The sequence below is a fragment of the Rhinoraja longicauda genome, chromosome 1 (assembly GCF_053455715.1).
Source record: "Rhinoraja longicauda isolate Sanriku21f chromosome 1, sRhiLon1.1, whole genome shotgun sequence".
In the NCBI taxonomy this organism is placed as follows: Eukaryota; Metazoa; Chordata; class Chondrichthyes; order Rajiformes; family Arhynchobatidae; genus Rhinoraja; species Rhinoraja longicauda.
This window is the reverse complement of record NC_135953.1, coordinates 102122242-102146499: the sequence shown is the minus strand read 5'-3', so window position 1 is coordinate 102146499 and position 24258 is coordinate 102122242. Positions and strand designations below refer to the sequence as shown.

Genomic DNA, 24258 nt, shown 5'->3' with positions numbered 1-24258 from the left:
CCCAGTTCACCTATACACTGGGAAAAATTTACAATTTTTACCCAAGCCAATGAAGCTACAAACCTATACATCTTTGGAGTTTGGGAGGAAACCGGAGCACCTAGACACTCGAGCACCCGAAAAACCCATGTGGTCACGGCGAGAATGGGCTGAAGGGCCTATTTCTGCACTGTATCTCTAAAGTCTAAAGTCTAAATTTGTCAAGTCGAATACAGTTTTAAGTTAAAACATTATGCCTCGTATCTGGTCTGTGTTATCAGAAAGCACATCTTAGGCAGCCCATGATATTATTAATCAATTGTTCAAATACAGCTCGATGTGATTCACTTTATCACAAATATTAAGGCTTTGATCTATTTTTGTGTCCAGGCGTGCCAGTAATAACAGTTTGATTGTTGGATGATTGGGATAAATTGGTTTTGGACAGAGGTGAGATATTCTTGTTCTCTACTTTCACCAGGTAGAGAATTTATTTGAATCATTTTCATCGGTTTGTGCAGAAGGTGCATTAAAATCCTCGACAGTTTGATGGGAAATGGAGTGTTGTGAGCTAATGACGAGGTTTGGGTTGAGAGTTTTGAAAAATAATGCATCTTTTAATGATTATGATGAACAAGACACCAGTCTAGGTTAGCTGACCTCTGCATCATTTAATATTTACCAGGTGTTTTAAATTAGGAGAAAAGGGTCTCGGTTGCCCTCTCTGGGGAACATACTGTCTCGCTCCACCAGCACATGTTGGATACCTTTCAGGAATATTTTAAGAACCATCCGAATGGTTTCAGAAGGTTGTCGGGATTTACAGTCCCTTCAGAAATTAGAGTTTGCAAAAATAAAAGACTCCAACCTGCAAGTTCTTTTTAATCTGACTGTTTTTTTAAAATACCAAAATTGTGATTCTTTAGAACTTTACTGTATATCGTTATATAGTTCTATTCCACCCCTCATTTGACTAAAGTATTATAAAATTATGAATCTTGATGCAATGTAATGGACCTTTCAATATTCCCTGAGATGCTTACTTTTACATAGCAATTTGCATTTTTCAGTCTCTGTAGAGACCGTAACATCTGAATAATATATCTCTTTTTTCCTTGATGTCCAAGCGTCGCTATGTTAAAGACTGTATCTCATATCGTGGGCATACTTTATTTCTATTTCTGATAGTTATAAACGTTAATTACAACCTTCGTAAGTTTGGAAGTGAACCATTTTTCAGAAACTTAACAGCAGAGATTTTTTAATGTGTGCTTTGGTCATCCTTGAACATACTCTAACCAGCTCAGCATCTTAGCATAAGAAAATAACTGCAGATGCTGGTACAAATCGATTTATTCACAAAATGCTGGAGTAACTCAGCAGGTCAGGCAGCATCTCGGGAGAGAAGGAATGGGTGACGTTTCGGGTCGAGACCCTTCTTCAGTCTCGACCCGAAACGTCACCCATTCCTTCTCTCCCGAGATGCTGCCTGACCTGCTGAGTTACTCCAGCATTTTGTGAATAAATCAGCATCTTAGCACTTTGCATGTATGAGAATGTACTTGATGGAGCCTATACACTGCCATCTTCAATTTAATTTCGTCACTGAATAAATGAAAAGATGGGCTTGCCTCCACAAAATAATTGACATGAAATCTATAGTTATCCTCGGTGCAGCCGTACTTGCAATATTCTTTTAAGTCTTGGTCACCGTGCTGTAGGAAACATGTTGTCAAGCTGGAAAGAGTGCAGAGAAGATTTAGGAGGATTTTGTCAGGACTTGAGGGCCTGAGCTATAGGGAGAGGAAGGGAGGGCTCGGACTTTATTCCTTGGTGGATGAGGGGTGATCTTATTGATGTGTAAGATCATGAGGGGAATAGATAGGGTGAATGCACAGAGTCTTTTACGAGAATAGGGGAATCGAGAACCAGAGGACGTGTAAGGAGAGAAGGGAAAGATTTAATAGGAGCCTGAGCGGCAACTTATTCACACGGAGGGTGGTGGGTATATGGAACGAGCTGCCAGAGAAGGTAGTTGAGACAGGTACTATTACAGCATTTATAAGGCATTTAGCAGGTACATGGATGGGAAAGGTTTAGAGGGATACAGGTCAAATGCAGGCAGGTGTGAATAGTGTACATAGGGCTTCTTGGTCGGCAGAATCAAGTTGGGCCAAGCACCTTTTTCCGTGCTGTATGACTCTAATGCATGGATGCTTATGCTTTCATTTAATCTCACCAAAGAGGAATAATGATTCCTCATCATTAGGAATATTTTTCTGCACTTTATTTTTATTATCTTCATAACCCTTTTTCCATTGTGCCTCTTAAATAGACAACTATCTGCCTTATAATTCAGCAGATAGGCACAAAATGCTGGAGTAACTCAGCGGGACAGGCAGCATCTCTGGATAGAAGGAATGGGTGACATTTCAGGTCGAGACCCTTCTTCAGACTGGTAATTCAGCAGGTTGCCTCGTCTATAAACATATAAATGGGCCTGACATATTGACCCAAAGCTGATGAGACGTTACTATATGTCAGCATAAGAGCGGATTTATAATGAGATGAAGGTTCAGGTTGAGATTAGGTCAGGTCAGACCCTGCACGTCAACCTAGCTCAGTACCTCACTCAGGTCAGGGTGATTTGCTTCTCATTACTCTCTTCTCTCTTGCTGTCTTTGCATCTCAAACCATTATAAGTTCAGCATTTAAGTGTTTATTTTTCTCTGCTTTTCTGCAGATGATTCAGAATCAGATCAGGTTATGGAAAAAATTCTAAGTGTTTGAATTTGGCTCATATTTTCTGTTCTCAAGTAGGTATTGGGTCAGTTTCAGTTTATACCCAAGTAGATCTCTAAATAGAAATACATTGATAAATGTAATATTTAATCTTTGTCTATACTTGTGATGTCAAGTACTCTGTAATTTGGCTAATATGGAAGAAATAGAGGAGCAAAGTTGCATTGTTGACAAAATCATTTTCTTGACCTTTACTAACCATCTTATTTCTAAACACATTTAGCTTTAAAAAAATTTAGACATCAGAGCAGGAACTGGATAGAAAATTTAGACATCAGAGCGGGAACTGGATAGAAAATGGATATGGGCCAACATCAAAAATACTGGAAGGTGGACATTGGTTTATTCTGGCAATTACTCCAGATCTGTATTAGGAAAACAGATGGATCTGCATGGAACTTCTTCTTGCGTTTGAGGCAACAGAAGTTATGAAGCTGCTTCTACTTCTGCTGTCTCTGTTTGTTGTTGTTCGCCTGACAGAGGTCAGTTGACAGGGCTCACCACGGGGAGGTCGACAACATGAGCCCTGTCTGCATGGATGAATTGGGCCGGAGGGGTTGTTTCCATGCTGTGTGAGTCTATGACAAGCTGCAAGGCCAACGGGACTTGGTGAGCAATGGGGCAAGTACCAGCTCTCTAATTTATCAGCTCTGCCCAAGACCCCAAGAAATTGCAGAGTTGTAGATGTTGCCCAGTCCACCAAACAGACCAGACTTCCCACCATTGATTCCATCTATACTCCACGCTGCCTCGGAAAAGCAGCCAACATAATCAACGACTTGTCCCACACTGGTCATTTCTCCTTCTCCCTGTTCCCATCCGTCATAAGCTTGAAAGTGCACACCACCAGACTCAGGAACAACATCTTCCCCAATGTTATCAGGCTTCTGAACATTCCTTCTATCAGCTAGGGTCCATAAGTCCAATTCGCCTCTACCCCATTGAGGATATTGGACTTTTTCTAAAGAACTGATAGTCTACAATGCATGACAATGCTAAAAACTATATTCTGCACTCCTTACCTTTCCCGTTGCTCTATCTATTGTGCATGAGCTTGATCTGTTTGTATGGTAGATCTGATCTGTTTGGATAGCATGCAAACCAAAGCTTTTCGCAGCACCTTGATACATGTGACAGTAATAAACCTACCTACCTACAGAGCCTGAAGATGCATGCTATACTCTGCTGGAACTCAATGTTACATATGTGACTCTTCACTACACTGTGCGCCTGATGAATTAAGAACCACAAACTAACCAAACGTATTGTTTCCCAGCTCAATGAGATAATGCAGTTGGGGGGAAAAAATCCTACTGACATTGACTGTATTTAGCTCAAGGAAAGAATAACTTAGGGGTTAGATGCCTATGAAAATAAGTCCTCTCTTACAAATAAAAGTCACTAAATGGGGTTGACACAGTAAGAACCTGCTGACTAATCAGGAAGTTTGGCTGGGTAACAAAGAAAGATAAATCCCAAGGAAATAATCTGGTGCTGCTGAATAAGAATTCTCATGTGAAAAGTAGCAGGAAATGTCAATGCAGGATTAAAAAATCAAATCAATAGTGTTTCCTTGGTATTAATACCTTTATCCTTCCTTTGAAGCTCTTTATTTTCAAACTGTTTGGAAATTGGTCCCTGACATTTCGTAATGAACGCCTAACATTGTAATCATCTGAGACATGTAGGTGTTCTTTAGCTCCAGTCCCTTGCGTATATATATTTTTAGATCCAAAATTATTTAATATTTTTGGGGCTACAGTTTGACATTTTAATCAGGGATAATTTAATTCCACAGCAGGTGAGAGGGACAGCAGTGAATGAGAGCAAAGAATTAAATAAGCTGTGGTAAAGGAAAGTGACAGAAGCAATGAGATGGAGGTCAAAGAAGCAATGAACAGAAGAATAATACACGATGATTATCTTTGTGCCATTTCTATCCATTTATTATAAGTCCCTACGTCAATGTAAGTTGTGACCGTGGATAATTCAACAGCACTACCACAGCCAAAAAGTATATGTAAACAAGCAAACGTGGAAGAAATATGGATTGAGAAATTTATAATGAAATATATGCTTTAAAAAAATGAAAGGATGATTTATCAAAAAGGGACTGAAGGTCCAGGTCCAATTATCGCACAACCTCTAAATTCTCTCTCAGTCGGACACTATCCTGGTTTGATTCCACAAAGATTGATGAGAGGGCCAGCGTATGTTTTGTGTATTAAAGGTCAGTTTAGTTTAGTTTTATTTTAATTTATTAATGTACGTGTACCGAGGTACAGTGAAAAGCTTTTTTGTTGCTTACTATCCAATCAGTGAAACAACTATACATGAGCCGTCCACAGTGTACAGATACAGGATTAAGGGAATAACGTTTGGTGCAAGATAAAGTCCGGTAAAGTCCAATTAAAGATAGTCTGAAAGTCTTCAGTGAGGTAGATGGTAGGACAGGACCACTCTCTAGTTGGTGATAGGATGGATTAGTTGCCTGATTAACTGAATCTGTTCCTGAAGAAACTGTCCCTGAATCAGGAGGTGTGCGTTTTCACACTTCTACACCTCTTGCCTGATGGGAGAGGGAAGAAGAGGGAGTGACCCGGGTGAGACTCATCCTTGATTATGCTGGTGGCCTTGCCGAGGCAGCTTGAAGTGTAGATAGGGTCAATGGAAGGGAGCATTAGTTCGGAGCTGTTGATTGAGCATACATTTTTATCTGGTCAGATCCAATTGTCTATTCCTAAAGCAATGACAAAGAGCCATTGAAAGCAGATCTATTGTAAATTCCTGTGGCTGCATTTACTTTGAAATTATCTTATAAACAGGCCACTTTCTAATTATAACCACTGGTAGCGTTTTTATTCCTAGAATGTGGATCTGCTAATGCCCTTTAACTCTTATTTGTTCAACCACTTCAGAAGACATTTAAGAGGCATCTACATCACATGTATGCCGGAATCTGTAAGGAAAGATTTCCTTTCCTGAAAGATGTTAGTGAACCAGATGGGGTTTTATGACATTCCGGTAGTTTCACGGTCACTGATATTACCTTTTTATGGTGCTGAAGTATTTACGTTTTCCTGAAATTTAGCTCTCCAATTTCTCACATTGCCTCATGTTTCATAAAATGATTGGATAAGAAATAAGGCCATTTAATTTGATTTGAAAGTGACGGCCAAATTTGATGAGTGGGCATTAATACAATTATTTACTGCTTTCGATTCTGCTGTTCACGTAGAATTGAAACATGGTAATCCCTCTCCACATAAACATCATGCTGTGATGATTGGTGGGTATCTTTGAAAATTAAAAACATGATTGCTTTAGTTTTGCACTAAAATTGTATGTTGTACAGTTGTTAATACATGTGTACATTGTTACCTCGGTAGTTTTAAACAGAAGTTGTCTCTTTCTTTCAGTCACGTGAACCCATTAGATTAATTGAACTCAAGGCTGAAGTATCACCACGGATATCTGCAGAGGACCTGATTGATCTGTGTGAGTTGTCTGGACCCACCAACTCCAAGATGCCCACAAAAAAGACAAAATCAGGAAAGCCAAAACTGCTCGTGGTGGACATTCGCAACAGTGAGGAGTATCCTTACACAGAGTGTAACTGCTTTTCCTCTTGTTATTTTAGGGTTACATAACGGAACGGAAATTTGAAATGCTCTGAACTAGAGGGCTGTGTATACTTAGTTATTGAGGGTATTGAAGGTTGTGATCAATACATTTTTCAATACCAAAGGATATAATAAGCAGACAGGAAAGTAGATGGTGCACAGGATCAGGTGCAATCTTCTTGAACAAACTGCTGGAGGAACTCAGCAGGTCAGGCAGCATCTCTGAAGGGAAATGGACAGATGATGTTTTAGGTGGGGACCCTTCATCAGACTGATAGGGGAGAGGGGAGACAGCTGATAGAAAGAGTGAAGGGAAGCAGTGGAGCAAAAGCTACCTTGTGATAGGGAGATACAGGTGAGGATGGGTCAATGGTCACCTGGGTCAATCTAACAGTTGCCAGCTCTTTCCCCTTGCCAGCTCTTTCCCCGTGCCTGTTTCTACCTCCAACCTCCAGTCTACTCCAGTCTCAGGAAGTCCCAAAATGTCTTCTGTCCATTTCCCTCCACAGATGCTGCCTGTCCTGCTAAGTTCATCCAGCACTTTGTTTCTTCCTAAGATTTCTGCATCTGGAGTTTCTTGTGCCTTCAGAATCTTATTGAACATTGGAGCAGGTTATAAAGGCCATTCCTGATTCTGTTTCTCATGTTTAATTGATTATTGGCAGCTTGGTTTACCACAAATTAGCTGAAAAATTGAGGATGAGTGTAACATTGCATCAAGTAGGCAAACAAAAATTGTCAGGATATATACAGTACATAGTATAACGTGCTGTTGGACACTTCCAGTACTAGTTTTGAAATTTGAACTTGTACCTTTTGAAACTTAATCAAAATATATCTTTGCAGAACCACTTTTTCAAATGTTGACAAATGCATGTTAAACTATCTCACTATTTTTGTAGTGCTTTCAGCGGCTAATGCTTATTTTGTGTTTTTATGAGATGCTTTATGAGGTTTGACATGTGGCTGATTGGTAAAAAGGAAAGCTTGGCATTCGATCAAATGAATCAGCTTATGTTCAATACATAAGATCATACTAATGAGCATTTTTATGACCTTGTTAAAAACCTGGACTAGTAAATGCTATAGTAGCCCCGTTCAATTCTCCCACATTGGATCAGTGTCCAAAGTTTTACTGTTAAGTACACTGATAAGAAAGAAAAAGAAAATTGTATTTATGTTACATTGCCTCAAAATATCCCCAAACATTTTATGTTTAGTTTAGAGATACAGCATGGAATCAAGCCCTGGCCCATGGAGTCCACGGATAACCAGTTCACACTAGTTCTATCCACCCTTTCTCAGCTACCCTCTACCTATTAGGGGCAATTTATCGAGGCCAATTAACCTACAAACCCACACATCTTTGGGAAGCGAGAGGAAACCGAGCACTTATAAGGAAACCCATGCGGTTACAGAGAGAGCATGCAAACGCCTCACAGACAGGGCCGTTTTTACAGCATTATGGGCCCCCGGGCAAAGCAGTGTACTGAGGCCCCTACCGTTACTCTCCCCCACCCCCCTTTCCCTACCAGCCCCCCCCTGTCGTGCCGGCGAAAAGCACTTACCGAAAAGCACTTAGCGATGGACTTAGGGTGCTACATTGTTGCGAAAAGCACTTACAGATCGCTGTGAGAAGCACTTAGGGATGGAAAAGCAAAGCACTTAGGGAGCTAATTGTTGCGAAACAGATTGCTGTGAGAAGCACTTAGGGACCGAAAATGTTCCGAAAAAAGCATTTATTGAACTTACATTTTAAAATAGTATTTATTTATTGCAAGTCACTTAACATACACAGATCAGCATGGGGCCCCTATGTTCGTGGGGCCCCGGGCAAGTGCCCATCAGGCCCATGCGCTAAGATGGCCCTGCTCACAGACAGCACCTGAGATCAGGATCGAACCCCGGTCTCTGGTGATGTGAGAAAGCAGCTCTACCAGCTGAGCCCCTCTGGTGCTCGATTATATTTTGTAAGCAAAGATCTGTACTAGATCTTTAATATAAAGAACCATTGGAACCAAAGACTGGTGATCTAAATTAAAACAGGTGAAAAATGGTGGAGTTGCTCAGCAGATCAGGCAGCATTTTTTTTTTTAGAGATACAGCACGGAAACAGGCCCTTCGGCCCACCGAGTCCGTGCCACCCAGCGATCCCCGCACATTAACACTATCCTACACATGCTAGGGACAATTTTTACATTTACCCAGTCAATTAACCTACATACCTGTACATCTGTGGAACAAAGGAACATCCTCTCATTTTGGTCCATAGAATAAAGCAAAATAAGATGACCGAGAAAATAGAAAAATAATGGTTAAATTCAGGCATGTGTTACATGACCCATGCTATATGATAGTTAAGTGGATTCTAGAGCAGGTTGTTGTGGTGATAGACCCTGGAGTTTTTCTGGCGTTCCTTATTTAAATAAGGATGGATAGGAAAAGTTTAGAGGGATATAGGCCAACCGCAGGGAGGACGGACGAGTGTAGATGGGGCATCTTGAAAAGCATGGGCAAGTTGGATCAACGGACCTGTTTCTGTAGCTGTATGACTCTGTAACAAGAGTCTTTTTGATCATTCTGCAGACACACAAATTGGCTTGCAAATTCATAGCTTCTCTTTTGTGTTCATTCATATGTTTGCTGTAGTTCTTTTAGTCACCAATTCCATCACCTCTGTCTTCCTTCCCACCATCGTTTGCTATTCCCAAAATACATTATTCATCTTTCCATGTCATATACCCATCATGTTAAACACCACTCCCTTTTCCTTTCTTTGACCAAAGTTAATTACTTTGGAATTAACCAGCACAATGACAACACATGGCTTTTCTCACAACATTTAAGAAACATTTGGACAGGTACATGGATAGGATAGTTTTAGAGGGATGTGGGCCAAATCTCTGCACACCAACACCTCCACATCCTTAGAAGGCTAAGGAAGTTTGGCATGTCCCCAACAACTCTCACCACCTTCTACAGATGAGCCGTAGAAAGCATTTTATCAGGATGCATCATTGCATGTTTTGGGAACAGCTCCATCTAAGGCCGCAATAAATTGCAGAGAATTGTGGACACAGCCCAGACCATCACACAAACCAACCTCCCTTCAATTGACTCAATTTACACCTCACACTGTCTTTGTAAGGCCACCAGCATAATCAAAGACAAATCGCACCCAGGCCACTCCCTCTTCATCCCTCTCCCATCAGGCAAAAGGTATAGAAGTGTGAAAACACATACCTCCAGATTCAGGGACAGTTTCTTCCCAGCTGTTATCAGGCAACTGAACCACCCTACCAACAACTAGAGAGCAGTCCTGAACTATTAACTACCCCATTGGAGACTGTCGGACTAACTTTGTTTGGACTTTACCGGCTTCATCTTGCACTAAACGTTATTCACGTTGTTCCCTTTATCATGTATCTGTACACTGTGGATGACTCAATGGTAATCATATATTGTCTTTCCGTTTACTGGTTAGCACGCAACAAAAGCTTTTCAATGTACCTGGTACATGTGACAATAAATTAAACTCAACTCAAACTCAAATGCAGGCAGGTGGGACTAGCGTATATGGGGCATGTTGGTCGGCATGGGCAAGTTGGACCAAAGGGCCTGTTTCCACACTGTATAACTCTATGACATAGAGCCAAATTGTTTTTCATACCCATTCTGCTCTCAACGTCAAAGCCATGTGCTAAGAGCTAATGGGCCTTTTGTCTCAGAGATAGATAACATTATGGAACTGCTTTGCATGGTTACGGAAACTCAAACCACATTTATGTCCCAATTGGTGTATTACAAAGTCTTCCAGTAGCACTTATAGAACTGTACACTTCAACAAAGCAATTCAGCCCAGCTGTATTAAATATTTGAAACATTACCTGTAACATGAAAGACATGGCTATAGTTAGAATACCATTTCAAGCTAAAAGTAACTTTAGCATAATAAAATGCAAGGGCAAAGTAGTAAAAGTTAAGTCCCACGATTGATGTGATCAAGAATTTGTTCATTCCCAGGGGTAATTTATAAATAGAATGGATTCTATATGAAAACGAAAATATAAATTCGGTAATCATTCAAGGGGAAATAACCATGGGTTTCTTGTATCGGGCGATCCAGATGGGCTGAATAGTTTCCTCCTTTGGTTCTTTATAATTTCTGCAGGTATACATTAAGAGCGTTTATGTATAGGACTGATATTTGCAGATGTTTAACTCAATGTTTGTAACCTCTCAAGGCAAAGGTTAACTTTTGGCTTTAACTTCACTTTCTCTGTTGTACATAAAACTAAAGCAAAATTAACTTGAGCAGTATCAAGAAACGCATTTCCATAGAAAAATATGAATTATAATCTAATACCAAACATCACTCCAGAGGTTTTATATGGAAGGCAATGGAAATGTTCACAGTTCAACAATTTTCTCAGTTGAACCAATGTGCTGAAGTAAATCAGCAGGTCAGGCAGTATCTCAGGAAAACATGGATTGGCAATGTTTTATTCAGGACCAGACTGATTGAAGTAGGGGGAGAAAGCTGGAAGAGAGGTGGGGGCAGGACAAAGCCTGGCAAATGATAGGTAGATAGATACAAAGTGCTGGAGTAACTCAGCGGGTCATGCAGCATCTCTGGAGAAACATAGGTGCAGGAGTAGGCCATTCGGCCCTTCGAGCCAGCACTGCCATTCAATAAGATCATGGCTGATCATCCAAAATCAGTACCCCGTAAGAGCTAAATCTAACTCTCTCTTGAAAACATCCAGTGAATTGGCCTCCAATGCCTTCTGTGGCAGAGAATTCCACAAATTCACAACTCTCTGGGTGAAAAAGTTTTTCCTCATCTCAGTCCTAAATGGCCTACCCCTTATCCTTCAACTGTAACCCCAGGTTCTGGACTCTTAGTCTTGCCATTGTAAAGAAGACCACATCAGGAACGCAAAATGCAATAGTTGAGATTGGAGGAGGTGCATATGAACTTCTGCCTCACATGGAAAGACTGCTCGGATTCCTGGATGGAGGTGAGGGAGGAGGTATAGGGACAGGTGTAACATCTCCTGTAGTTACAGAGAAAGTACCTGGGGAAGGTAACTTCTTGGTCCTAGGTTTACAGTAGTGACTGTGGCTGCTCCTGGTCTGGTTTACAAGTGGGAAATTCTCTCTAACTTGAACAGGCTAGAATCATAGAATCATACAGTGTGGAAATAGGCCCTTCGGCCCAACTTGCCCAGACCGACCAACATGTCCCATCTACACTAGTCCCACCTGCCTGCTTTTGGCCCATATGCCTCTAAACCTGTCCTGTCCATGTACCTGTCTAATTGCTTCTTAAACGTTGCGACAGTACCTGCCTCAACTACCTCCTCCGGCTGCTCATGACAGACACCCAACACCCTTTGTGTGAAAAAGGCTAAGGCGAAAGACTAAAGGAGAAGTTTGCCACAAGATCCCAGGAATGAGTAGGTTAACATATGATAGGTGTTTGGCGGCACTGGGCCTGTACTCGCTGGAGTTTAAAAGAATGAGGGGGGGACCTCATTGAAACATACAGAATAGTGAAAGGCTTGGATAGAGTGGTGTGGAAAGGATGTTTCCATTAGTGGGAGATTACAGGACTAGAGGTCATAGCCTCAGAATTAAAGGACGTTCTTTTAGGAAGGAGATGAGGAGGAATTTCTTTAGTCAGAGGGTGGTGAATCTGTGGAATTCTTTGCCACAGAAGGCTGTGGAGACCAAGTCAGTGGATATATTTAAGGCAGAGATAGATAGATTCTTGATTAGTACGGGTGTCAAGGTTATAGGGAGAAGGCAGGAGAATGTGGTTAGAAGGGAGAGATAGATCAGCCATGATTGAATGGCAGAGCAGACTTGATGGGTCAAATGGCCTAATTCTGCTCCTATCACTTATGATCTTACGATCTAAGATTTTTGCTTGCTGCCCAATTGGTTGGGGAATAGAAACTGTGCCTAAGCAGTCTCAAAGATTCCAACTTGGGGTATACAGAGAAATTGTAGTCACAGCTGAGAAGTGTACCCCAAATGATCACACATCCTTTAAGCTGATCAGGCTAGGGGGAATTTCTCACCTGTAAACCAGATTAGCAGCAGCACTTTCTCATCCACGCCCCACCTAGTAGGGTGAATTTATCAAGGCCAATTAACCTACACCATCCGCATATCTTTGGGATGCGGGAGCAAATCGGAGCACCCGGAGGAAACCCACGCGGTCACGGAGAAAGTGCAAATTCCACACAGACAGCAGCCGAGGTCAGGATCGAACCCGGGTCTCTGGCGATGAGACAGCAGCTCTACCGACTGCACCCCTCTGTTGCCCAATTATATTTTGTGAACAAAGGTCTGTACGAGAAAAATATAGGGAACCATTGGAAATCCCAAACCAAATGCTGGTAATCTAAAATAAAACGGGTGAAAAATATTCCCTCAGCAGATCAGGGAACTCAGCGAAGTTAACTTCTTGGCCCCAGGTTTTTAGTAGTGACTGCAGCTGTTACCGATCTGGTTTACAGGTGGAAAATTCTCCCTAGCCCGATCAGGCTAAAGGAAACATTTGCTTTTCAGCTGCAGTAACTGCTGTAAACTTGGGGCCAAGAAGCTAACTTCCCAAGTCACTTTATGGCAGCACAGTGGCTCAGCGATGGAGTTGCTGCCTTACAGCGCTAGAAATCCGAGTTCGATCCTGATTGTGGGTGCTGCATGTAGGAAGTTTACACTGTATGTTCTCCCTGTGACCATGTGGGTTTTCTCCGGGTGCTCTGGTTTCCTCCCACAATCGAAAGACATACAGGTTTGTAGGTTAATTGGCTTCTGTAAATTGTAAATTGACCTTAGCGTGCAGGATAGTGTTAGTGTACGGGGTGATTGCTGGTCGGCGTGGACTCGGTGGTTCGAAGGGCTGTATCTCTTAAGTCTAAAAGTCTAAAGTCACATGATATAGTGGTGCTTTTCTGCAGTCGAGTTCAAACACTGCTGCATTTCAATGATCAATATTAATGATTGATAATACAAATAGCATCGGGGCCATTTCAAATGGAATGCTTGCCCTCATTGGTCAGGTCATTGAGTAAAAGATTCAGGAAGTCATGTGGCAGCTTTATTAGACTTTGGTTAGGCCACATTTGAAGTATTGTGTGCAGTTCTGGTCACACCATTACAGGAAGGATGGGGAGGTTTTGAAGAGGGCACAGAAGAGGTTTTACCAGAATTATGCCTGTATTACAGGATATTAGCTATAAGAAATTGAACAAAGTTGGACTGTTTTCTCTGAGTCTCAGAGGCTGGGGAAGACCTGATAGAAGTATATAAAATTGTTCCTCAGCGGTTCCAATGCAATCTCTCAGGCCCTTTGCACTTATACATGCATAGAATTGAGACAAATGTTTTTTCATTGCTGCACACGTTCCATGTGAGTCCATGTAGGCATGGCAGGCAGGTGGCCATGATGGATATTGCATGTGATCACAGCCAGTCTTCCACTTCATCATATCTGCATGGCACGTTCATACATTGCAGACGTAGGACTGGAAACCCAACCTCAATTTCCAATTGAAGGACCTTTGCTACAGTGGAGTGAGCATCCACATATATAGAACTATTCTTCCAAAAAGCATTCCCCTCCCTCCCCACTTCTTACATTTCCCTCTTGAGTCTAGTTTAGTTTAGAGATACAGCGTGGAAACAGGCCCTTTCGGCCGACCGGGTCTGCGCCGACCAGCGATCCCCGCACATTAACACTATCCTACACATGCTAGGGACAATTTTTACATTTACCAAGCCAATTAACCTACATACCTGTACGTCTTTGGAGTATGGGAGGAAACCGAAAATCTCGGAGAAAACCCACGCAGGTCACAGGGAGAACGTACAAACTCCGTACAGGCAGCACCCGTAGCTGGGATCGAACCGGGTCTCCAGCGCTGCAATTGCTGTAAGGCAGCAACTCTACCCCTGCGCCACTATGCCGCCCTTTCAAAAAATAATTCACGGTAGACTGACATTTCATCCATTGGCATAACTAATGATCTTTATGTGCTGTCATCAACCAAACACTTTTCTTGAATGACAAAAGTTTCTTTATCTGGAGAGTCATTGTGAGGAATGCTCTCTGCATCACCTTGGATTTCCACAAAGCCTCACATCCAGTGTCTTCTGTCCCGTAATGTCTCTTTTCCTCAGTTAAAATAACTGCCCCTCCATCGGTATCAATGATGTCCTTGAGAAGGAAACCTTGCGGACTGTGGATGGCTTGCCAAGGGTGAGGGTGGTGAAGCAATGGTTTGCTGAGATGTAGGCTTGTCCAGGAGGAAATATCAAGTAGGATGGACCTATCACCCACCGTCGTTTAGGAGAGTGATATTTAATCTCTTCAAACATCTGACCTTGAGAGTAGATGCTGACTGGCTGTTTCCCCAGCCGGTGAGTCAGAATTGTAGAGCAGGATGTTAGGATAAGTCATCAGCCATCTAGGCCAGAGATGTAAGAAATGTCTTTATACAGAGGTTTGCGACTCTTTGGAATTTCAGACTCCAGAGGGTTGTGGATGCTCTGAATGTTCAAACCTGAGATCAATAGATCTTGGCCCCAAAAGAATCAAATAATTCTACTGATATACAGAGCCAAACATTCAAAATATGTGCTAGACAAGGACTCGAGGGCCTGGGCTACAGGGAAAGGATTCGTAGTCTAGGACTTTATTCCTTGGAGCACAGGAGGTTGAGGGGTGATCTTATAGCAGTATGTAAAATCTTGAAAATAATAAAAAGGGCAAAAGCAGTCTTTTACCCACAGTACGGGAATCAACTAGAAGACATAGACAGTCTGAAGAAGGGTCTCGACCCGAAACGTCACCCATTCCATCTCTCCTGGATGCTGCCTAGCCTGCTGAGTTACTCCAGCATTTTGTGATACCTTCGATTTGTACCGGCATCTGCAGTTATTTTCATACACAACCAGAAGACATAGGTCTAAGGTGAGAGGGGCAAGATTTAATAGGAACCTGAAGGGTGACTTTTGCACTCAGAGGATGGTGGATATTTAGAATGATCAGTGCTAGTTGAGGCAGGTACTATAGCAACATTTGAAATACTTTTGGACAGGTACATGAAGAGGAAAGGTTTAGAGGGATAAGAGGCCAAACACAGGGAAATGGGACTAACCTAGATGTGGCATCTTGGTCATCTTGGACAGGTTGGGCCAAAGGACCTGGTTTGTGCTCCATGACTCTATGACAGGGCCTTGGAAGTACTGACTTACACCTGGGGCTAAACAGGTAAAGTTACATCTGCCCTCATAATTGTTGTACTTCGTGGTCCGGTACCTGTTGTACCTTTGTTGAGACTCTGGACGGACCACAAGTACACGTGTGTAAAAGGTTACAATGCTGGAGCTTAACTCCAGGCTGTTTATTCCGTGGCCACCTGGAACCAGAGTGGCCACCTAATCACATCATTACCTTATATACACATTACTACACAGGCAAACAAAGTAGTCCTTGGGATACAACAAAGTAGTCCCTACAATATCACAACAATAATATCACAGCAAGCAGCTGCAGCCTAATCTTGCTACCAGCTGAATTTCGCTATCAGTTTAGAAATCTATAGTAACATTACAAATATACTGAGAAAGTACATTCTGTATTCAGTAAAAAAGTACTGAACACATAATACCTGCTTCATGTTTTTGGATTCAGTTTTTAGAAGAATGAACTTGCTTAAAAATGGAAGTCTCTAAAACAGGGGTGAAAAATGTAAAATGCAATAACTGGTACAAGTATGAAGACATGACTAATGCAGTAAATATGGTCTAAATATAGCAGCCAAACTTCATGGTGCCAAAAAAAAATGTTAAGGCAGAGTGAGTTCCTCAGCTATATCCACCCTTTTCAAAATGCAGTCTGCATGCCAAATGTAAAGAGGGATTTAGCATGGTTATATTATAGAAAGTCGCAATTTAGAAAGAAATAATATCTTGTGCATGAAAGGAATATCCAGTTGGACACATTCCCTTGCCCTTTCCTATAGTTCTGCAATTCTTCTCCCTCACCCTATTTGAATTATCCTTTTTAAAGTTGCTATCTCCTTCCTTACCCTCTGTAAGTCACACATTCCAAATCACAACTTGCTGACATTAAAATATTTTCCTCATCTCTTGTGTGAAACTATTTCTCTGGCCCTCAACCATAAAGGCTTACTGAGATCTAAGTTTGTAAGCTGCCACCTACAAAAGTGTTTTTGAAATCAGTTTAACAAACTGTAAATGGAGAACTTAAAGAGGTTGATGGGTATTTGGAACGAGCTGCCAGAGAAAAGACATAACATTATGAGAGACATAGATAGGGTATACGGTCAGAACCTTTTTCCAGGGTGGAAATGTCCAACACTCAAGGACCTATAAGGTGAGAGGGGGGAAATTTAATGAAGATGTGCGGGGCAAGTTTTTTACACAGAGATTGTTTGGGCCTGGAACACATTGCCACGGGTGGTGGTGGAACCAGTGGCATGATGTTTTAGAGGCTTTTGGATAAGCACATGGAAATGCAGGGAATAGAGGGATATGGATCATGTACAGGCAGGTGAGATCAGTTCAGTTTGCCATCATGCTCAGACCAAACATTGTGGGCCGAAGGGCCTGTTCCTGTGCTGTACTGTTCTAAGTTCTAAGAATCCTGACACAAAAGATCACCTGTTCATGTTCTCCAGAAATGCTGCCTGACCCGTTGAGTCTTTTTTAGGCAAAGTATTCACTTTCCACCTCAACCTGATGGCATTTTAAATGAAATTGATTGAAGTTATATACAGATTGGACAGCAATCCAGATGTCTAAATTTATTATGTGATTGTAATTTCAACTGGATCAGGTCCCACCAGGGCCATTCTGAGAATCTGCCTTCCATTTCAAAAATATTGATGTATCAGTAAACCGTTAAAAGTTACATGAGTAAAAGTGACATTGCTATTAAAATAAAACACTGATTCACTTTTATAGTTCATGGAAGGAAATTTACCATTATCACAGGTCCAGCCTAAATCCAAATACAATCCCAGGCAATATAGGCGACTGTTTGCCATCTGAGATGCCCTTACAAGGCACAAGATTGTATCAGTCACTTCTCAAGATGACTAACAAACAGCGGCAGAGCCAGCACTGGTCATTTTTTAAGAATGAGTTTTTTTAAATGCCTGGTATTTAATCTATGCCAGTAACTACTGATGATGTTTCTTTTGGCCTTAATTTCCTGGCCTCTATTTTATGTATTAACTTTATCAAAACATCAACCATAATGTTGGCCTCTGCATCCAGGATCCACTGCAGCCAATGTGCTGCCCACTGATTCTGGAAGCCTTAGGACAAACCTATGGACACTCTGGGTGATACAGAGGTAGGAATGTAACCTAGAAAAAGGAGCAGACAGATAGCTTGGACTGACCCCAAGGTACTACTTCTTGGACCAGGAAATGGTTACCTCGGTCACATTCAGAGCCAACCAAAGTTGAAGTCTCTCAACCAAGTCGCCCCTGTTTTCATCAAGTGCAGAAAGCATAGGTCTAAAGTTCAACCAGAACTTGAGGAGCAACCACTTCAACAGGTCAACAGTGGCACAGCAGGACTGTAAACAAACTACTCGGCAGATATCACGATAAACAACCAAAGGAGTTCAATAAAGTTAAAAAAAGTGCAAAAACAAAACACAAGCTTAAAGTCCCTACTGCAATCAGAGCGTAGTTGGACTCCATAGTGCTCAGAGTTTAGTTGGCCTGATAGTTGTTGGGAAGAAACTGTTCCTAAACCTGGACATTCAAGAGAGAGCTAGATCGAGCTCTTAATGATAGCGGAGTCAGGGGGTATGGGGAGAAGGCAGGAATGGGGTACTGATTGAGAATGATCAACCATGATCACATTGAATGGCGGTGCTGGCTCGAATGGCCTCCTCCTGCACCTATTGTCTATTGACATTACAGTTTTCAGGCTCTTCAACCTTCTTCCTGATGGCAGGCATGAAATCAGAGCATGACCAGGGTGGTGGGGGTCCCTGATGATGCTGGCTGCCTTTTTGAGACAGTGCCTTGTGCAGAACCCTTTGATGGTGGGGGAGGTCAGTACCCGCGATGGACAGTCTGTGTCCACCACTTTTTGTAATCTGCTTTGTTCCTGGGCATTCGAGTTGCCAAACCAGTCTGTGATGCAACCTATCAATATACTCTCAGCTGTACACCTGTAGAAGTTCAAAAGAGCATTCATCAATGTACCAAATCGCCTCAATCTTCTAAGGATGTAGAAGCGTTGATAGGCTTACTTTATTATTGCATCAATATGCTGGGTCCCAGAGACCATAAACTTAAGGTGAAAGGGAGGGATTTAAGAGTTACCTTTGGGGCAGCTTTTTCACCCAGAGGGTAGACAGTATCTAGAAAAGAATCTAGCCAGAGAAACCTGAGCTAGAATTGCTCATCAGGCCAAGGTCCCAACCTTCCTTGGAATATGGCCCCACATGACTTGAACCAACTCTATAATGCTCTCCATGCTATTCCGCACCATATAGAGGCGTTCCCTGTGTGGGCAGCTCCTCACACTCAGGAGTCAACTGATGATGAACTCCCTGACCAACTCGCCACTCAGTACCAGATACTGAAAACACATGGCTAAAGGGCAACCAGAACCTGAGGAGCAGACACTTCAAATGCTCCGAGAAGAGCTTCCATCTTGTGCATTCCTTTTCCTCAGCTGTGCTTATCACAGAGCCATAGTCATAGAGTCATACTGCATGGAAACAGGTGTTTCGGCCCAAGATTTCCAAGCCAACCAAGATGCCCCATCTACTTCAAAGGACACAAAGTGCTGGAGTACATGGATAAATGACGTTTCGGGTTGAGACGACTTCTTCAGGCTCATTCTGCCCCATCTTCTTATCCCACCTGCCTGTGTCTAGCCCATATCCCTTTAAACCTTTTCTATCCATCTACCTGTCCAAATGTCTTAGATGTTGTCATTACCTAGACACAGTGTGACGATCTGTTCTGTCGTTGGTAAGGGGGAGTCTCTAGAAGAGGTGTCTACATGTTATAGTCCTCCCCACTTTATATTGGGGATGTGGAGTGGAAAATGCAGCATAGAGCAGTTCTGCCTGTCATTTCATTGGCTTCAACGACTCCATGGTCTATACATTTTTGGAGTGCTGAATGTATTGACCTGAATGTATTGATATTCTGCCTTATCTATCCTACCCCAGGTCTGTATTAGACCTGTATTTTGTGATACCCTGTAAAGCGACTTGCGTTCTCAGACTTGCCTTCTCACGATACGTACCTGTAGAACATAAGTGCCTGCATCCTAACAAAATATAGCGCGGTTGCAAAGATAGTCTTTACAATGAAGTGTTAGAATTAAACAGTTTTTCAAAGCAAGTGCAGTAAGAATTTAATAATCTTCTTGTGCCCACATATGGTTATTTTTGTAGCAATGATTTAATAAGGCCAGATTCTTCTGTAGTGTCTGCAAACAATAGTCTAGCCAAAGCAGCATACCAAGTGTACTTTGAAAAGGGAAGAAAAATCACATTGCATGTTACCAAATATCCCTGTTTATTATTTCAAAATTCAGGCTAGGTTAGCACAAGATCTCACCACACCACTCCCACTATGTTGACATCCTCACTCAGTTTGGAGCATATTTGTCACACACTTAACATTGTTCAGCTGTACGTAGACTGGTTTTCCACTATAATATGTACCAGCTGTGCACAGTCTCAGCAGTTTGTAGTGTCCTGTTTCCTATTAAAACTGCCTCTACCTAAGACTTCCTGCACCTTATGTCAGTGACTTCCTTCACTTTACACCTTTTGATCCATGGACACTATTCCACTCTTTCATGACCAAATGCTTTTCCAAACCCAATACACTCGGAGCTTTCACCAAAGTCCTTTTAATCCCTTCCAGAATTCAAAGTCTTACCGGAAGGATATATCAGTCAGGTTTTCTTGGCACCAGGCCATCTTATTGATTGTTTCTTTGATTCACTCAAAATGGTTTGAGATATGAGACCATAACTTATGATCATATATAATTTTTCAGTGCTATGTCAGATAGAGATTATCCAAGATGACATCAGGTAGCTCAAAACTAAGCTAAATTTAGAAATAATGCAGCATTATAGGCCAGAGTCAGCACAGTGGCTCAGCAGTAGAGTTGTTGCCTCATAGCGCCCGAGACCTGGGTTCGATCATACCTCGGGTGTTGTCTGTACAGAGTTTGTACGTTCTACCTGTGACCATGTGTTTTCGCTGGGTGCTCCGGTTTCCTTACACATTCCAAAGACTTGTAGGTTAATTGGCTTCTGTAAATTGCCCCTAGTGTGTAGGATGTAAAAGTGGGATAATATGGAATTAGTGCATGGGTGATTGATGGTCGGCGTGGACTTGGTGGGCCACAGGGCATGTTTCCACACAGTACCTCTAAACTAACTTAAAAGGGCGGCTCGGTGGCACTGTAGTAGAGTTGGTGCCTTACAACGCCAGAGACCTGGGTTCCATCCTGACTACAGGTGCTGTCTGTACGGAGTTCTCCCCATTTCTGCATGGATTTTCCCCGGATGCTCCAGTTTCCTCCCACACTCCAAAGACGTACAGGTTTGTAGGTTAATTGGCTCCGGCAAAAATTGTAAATTGTCCCTAGTGTGTAGGATAGGGCTAGTGTCCGGGGATCGCTGGTCGGCAGGGGCTGGGTGGGTCGAAGGGCTGGTTTCCGTGCTGCATCTCTAAACCAAATTAAACTAAACTAAAAGTGTCAGTGATGGTTGGTAGTCATAAAGTAGGCTTGTGCTGTGAGAGTTTGGCAGCTTGGGTGGAGTCAGGGATTGGAGCCTGTGCCTTGGGTTAAGCTGGAGGAGAGGGATCAAAACCCAAGTCTATGCTGTGGGGCAAGAGTAGAGGGGAAGAGTCCATAACTTAGATTGATTGAGCAGGAGAAGGGGCATGAAATAGAGAGATGCTAGAATGGTTGTTTCCTCAAACCACCACCCCTAACACCCCAGTGAATCAAACAGCCTGCTAGCTATCATGTCTCAGTATTTAGAGGATTAAGAGCAGGGTGTATACAGGAGAGTTAGATATAGCTCTTAGGGCTAATGAAATCAAGGTTTATGGGGAGAAAGGAATGGGGTACTGATTTTGGATGATCAGTAATGATCATACTTCTGCACCTATTTACTATGTTTCTATGCATTAATGGCCATATACCCTGAGATCAAAAGATGCGGGTGAGGGCAAGGGATGGGTGTAGAGGTATATCAAATGTCAAATAAAATGATAGAATGAGGTGGAAGAGTTATTTTCCTTCTGCTGAGAGATTCAGACACAGGGTCATTGTCTTAAAGTCAGAACTTGGCAAATCAGGAGCAAAATTAGGATGCACATTTCCCACAAAAAGCAGTCTCGATATCTCCCCAAAAGCAATGTTGTTGCAGCTTAGATGGAGCTATCAAGATGATTAGGAGGAAGTACGGTGGAAGACTAAGTCACAGGATGTTTCCAGTAGTGGGAGAGTCTAGGACAGAAAGCACAGTCTCAGAATAAAAGGACGTACCTTTAGAATGGAGATGAAGCGGAATTTATTTAGCCAAAGGGGATGAATCTGTGGAATTCATTGCCACGGACAGCAGTGGAGGTCAAGTCATTTAGTATTTTTTAAATGGAGACTGATAAGATCTCGATTAGTAAGGGTGTTAAAGGTTACGGAGAGAAGGAAAGAGAATGGGGGTGAGAGGGAAAATAGATCAGCCATGATTGAATGGCAGAGTAGACTCAATGGGCTGAATGGCGCTGACTGGATAGCATGCAAAAATAAATTAAACTAAACTAAACTGTGCAAGCAGATTTTAATACAACTGGTAGAAGCGTTGTATAATAGCGCTAGAGACCCCTGTTGCATCCTGACCTCGGGTGCTGTCTGTGTGGAGTTTGCACGTTCACCCTGTCACTGCATGTTTTTCCTCCCTGCATGTTTCACCCTGTCACTGCATGTTTTTCCTCCCTGCATGTTTCACCCTGTCACTGCATGTTTCCTCTCCCCCATCCCAAAGACAGGCAGGTTTGGAGGTTAATTGCCCTCCATAAATTGTTCCCAGTGTGTAGGGAGTGGGTGCGTACGTAGGATAACAGAGCTAGTGTTAACAGGTGACCGATGATTGGCAGTGGACTCAGTGGGCCGAAGGGTCGGTTTCCATGCTGAATCTTTCAATCAATCAAAACCTCAAATTTTAATGTGAGAAATAGATGGAAGACGCAGATTCTGAGAACCATTGTAGGGGTTTGTTTCTCCTAGGCCATCCTAGTTTGGTTCTCCATTATATAGCATGCCTGGACACAAGATAAATTTCGTCCCTGATAAAATGAGTCACAATATTGCAGAAATGTTCCACGAACAGCAAAATTACTGATTTCTTAGTCAGTCTGATCAGCACAAAAACTTCAGCACGTCAGTGGAATACACCCACCTTGGAACGATTGTAAATTCTGATACCCAAGACAGAACGAGTCGTTGCACTTTATGTGCCTCATGAACTAAATGAATTACAAGCCTTGCAGCCTGCTACCTTTCCACGGGATTTATTGCACTAGTTAAAGCTTGGCTTTTATTGTGCTACAGGTGTGAACTCTAACCTGTGGAATCTTCCTCGGATTTTTACTCAAAACAGTGAAGCAGCTGCATCAGAGAAAGTTGGTGGATGCAGAATTACTTGTCTCCCTATGTACAGAGAAGAAAGTTACAGATTACCACAAATCCTACACGGGAGCTAAAGTAGATAAGAAGCACATGTATACTGAGTGTTTCAAAAGGATCTACAGCCAGGGAAGTAGTTTTGAAGTGTAATCACTATTTGTGGCTAACTTGCATGCAGCATTATTATATGATAAGCATGCCAGAAAGTGGCACTGTGGCACAGCGGTAGAGTTGCTGCCCTACAGCGCCAGAGACCCAGGTTTGATCCTGACTATGGGTGCTGTCTGCACGGAGTTTTTACGTTCTGCCTGTGACCGTGTGAGTTTTCTCTGGAGGCTCCGGTTTCCTACCACACTCCAAAGATGTACAGGTTCGTAGGTTAATTGGCTTTCGTAAATTGTCCCTAGTGTGTAGGATAGTGCTAGTGTATGGGGTGATTGTTGGTCGGCACAGACTCGCGCTGAGTCTCCAAAGTCTAAAACAATTAAACAAATAACTGTACAATTTACCTTTGTTTTGACTGAGGCATCGATATTACCCAACAGTAGATGTATTTTTTTAAGGCCTTCTGAGAGAGCCAACTTTGGTTTAATATAGGAAAACAACTGCAGATGCTGGTACAAATCGAAGGTGTTTATTCACAAAATGCTGGAGTAACTCAGCAGGTCAGGCAGCATCTCAGGAGAGAAGGAATGGGTGACGTTACGGGTCGAGACCCTTCTTCAGACTGATGTCAGGAGGGCGGGACAAAGGAAGGATATAGGCGGAGACAGGAAGATAGAGAGAGAACTGGGAAGGGGGAGGGGAAGAGAGGGACAGAGGAACTATCTAAAGTTGGAGAAGTCAATGTTCATACCGCTGTGCTGCAAGCTGCCCAAGCGAAATATGAGATGCTGTTCCTCCAATTTCCGGTGGGCCTCACTATGGCACTGGAGGAGGCACATGACAGAAAGGTCAGACTAGGAGTGGGAGGGGGAGTTGAAGTGCTCAGCCACCGGGAGATCAGGTTGGTTAAGGCGGACTGAGCAAAGGTGTTGAGTGAAAGGATCGCCGAGCCTGCGTTTGGTTTCGCCGATGTAAAGAAGTTGACATCTAGAGCAGCGGATACAATAGATGAGGTT

At 42.5% G+C, this 24258-nt stretch overlaps 1 protein-coding gene across 2 annotated transcripts in view; it reads left to right on the top strand.

Annotated features, from left to right (window-relative positions):
- tbck (TBC1 domain containing kinase) overlaps window positions 1–24258 on the top strand; it is a 201133-nt gene that overhangs the window by 149437 nt on the left and 27438 nt on the right. For both annotated transcript variants that reach the window (XM_078411595.1, XM_078411604.1), the window contains exon 24: window positions 6201–6376. In XM_078411595.1, coding sequence (XP_078267721.1) covers window positions 6201–6376 — 176 coding nt within the window. The remainder of the gene's footprint in view (window positions 1–6200; window positions 6377–24258) is intronic.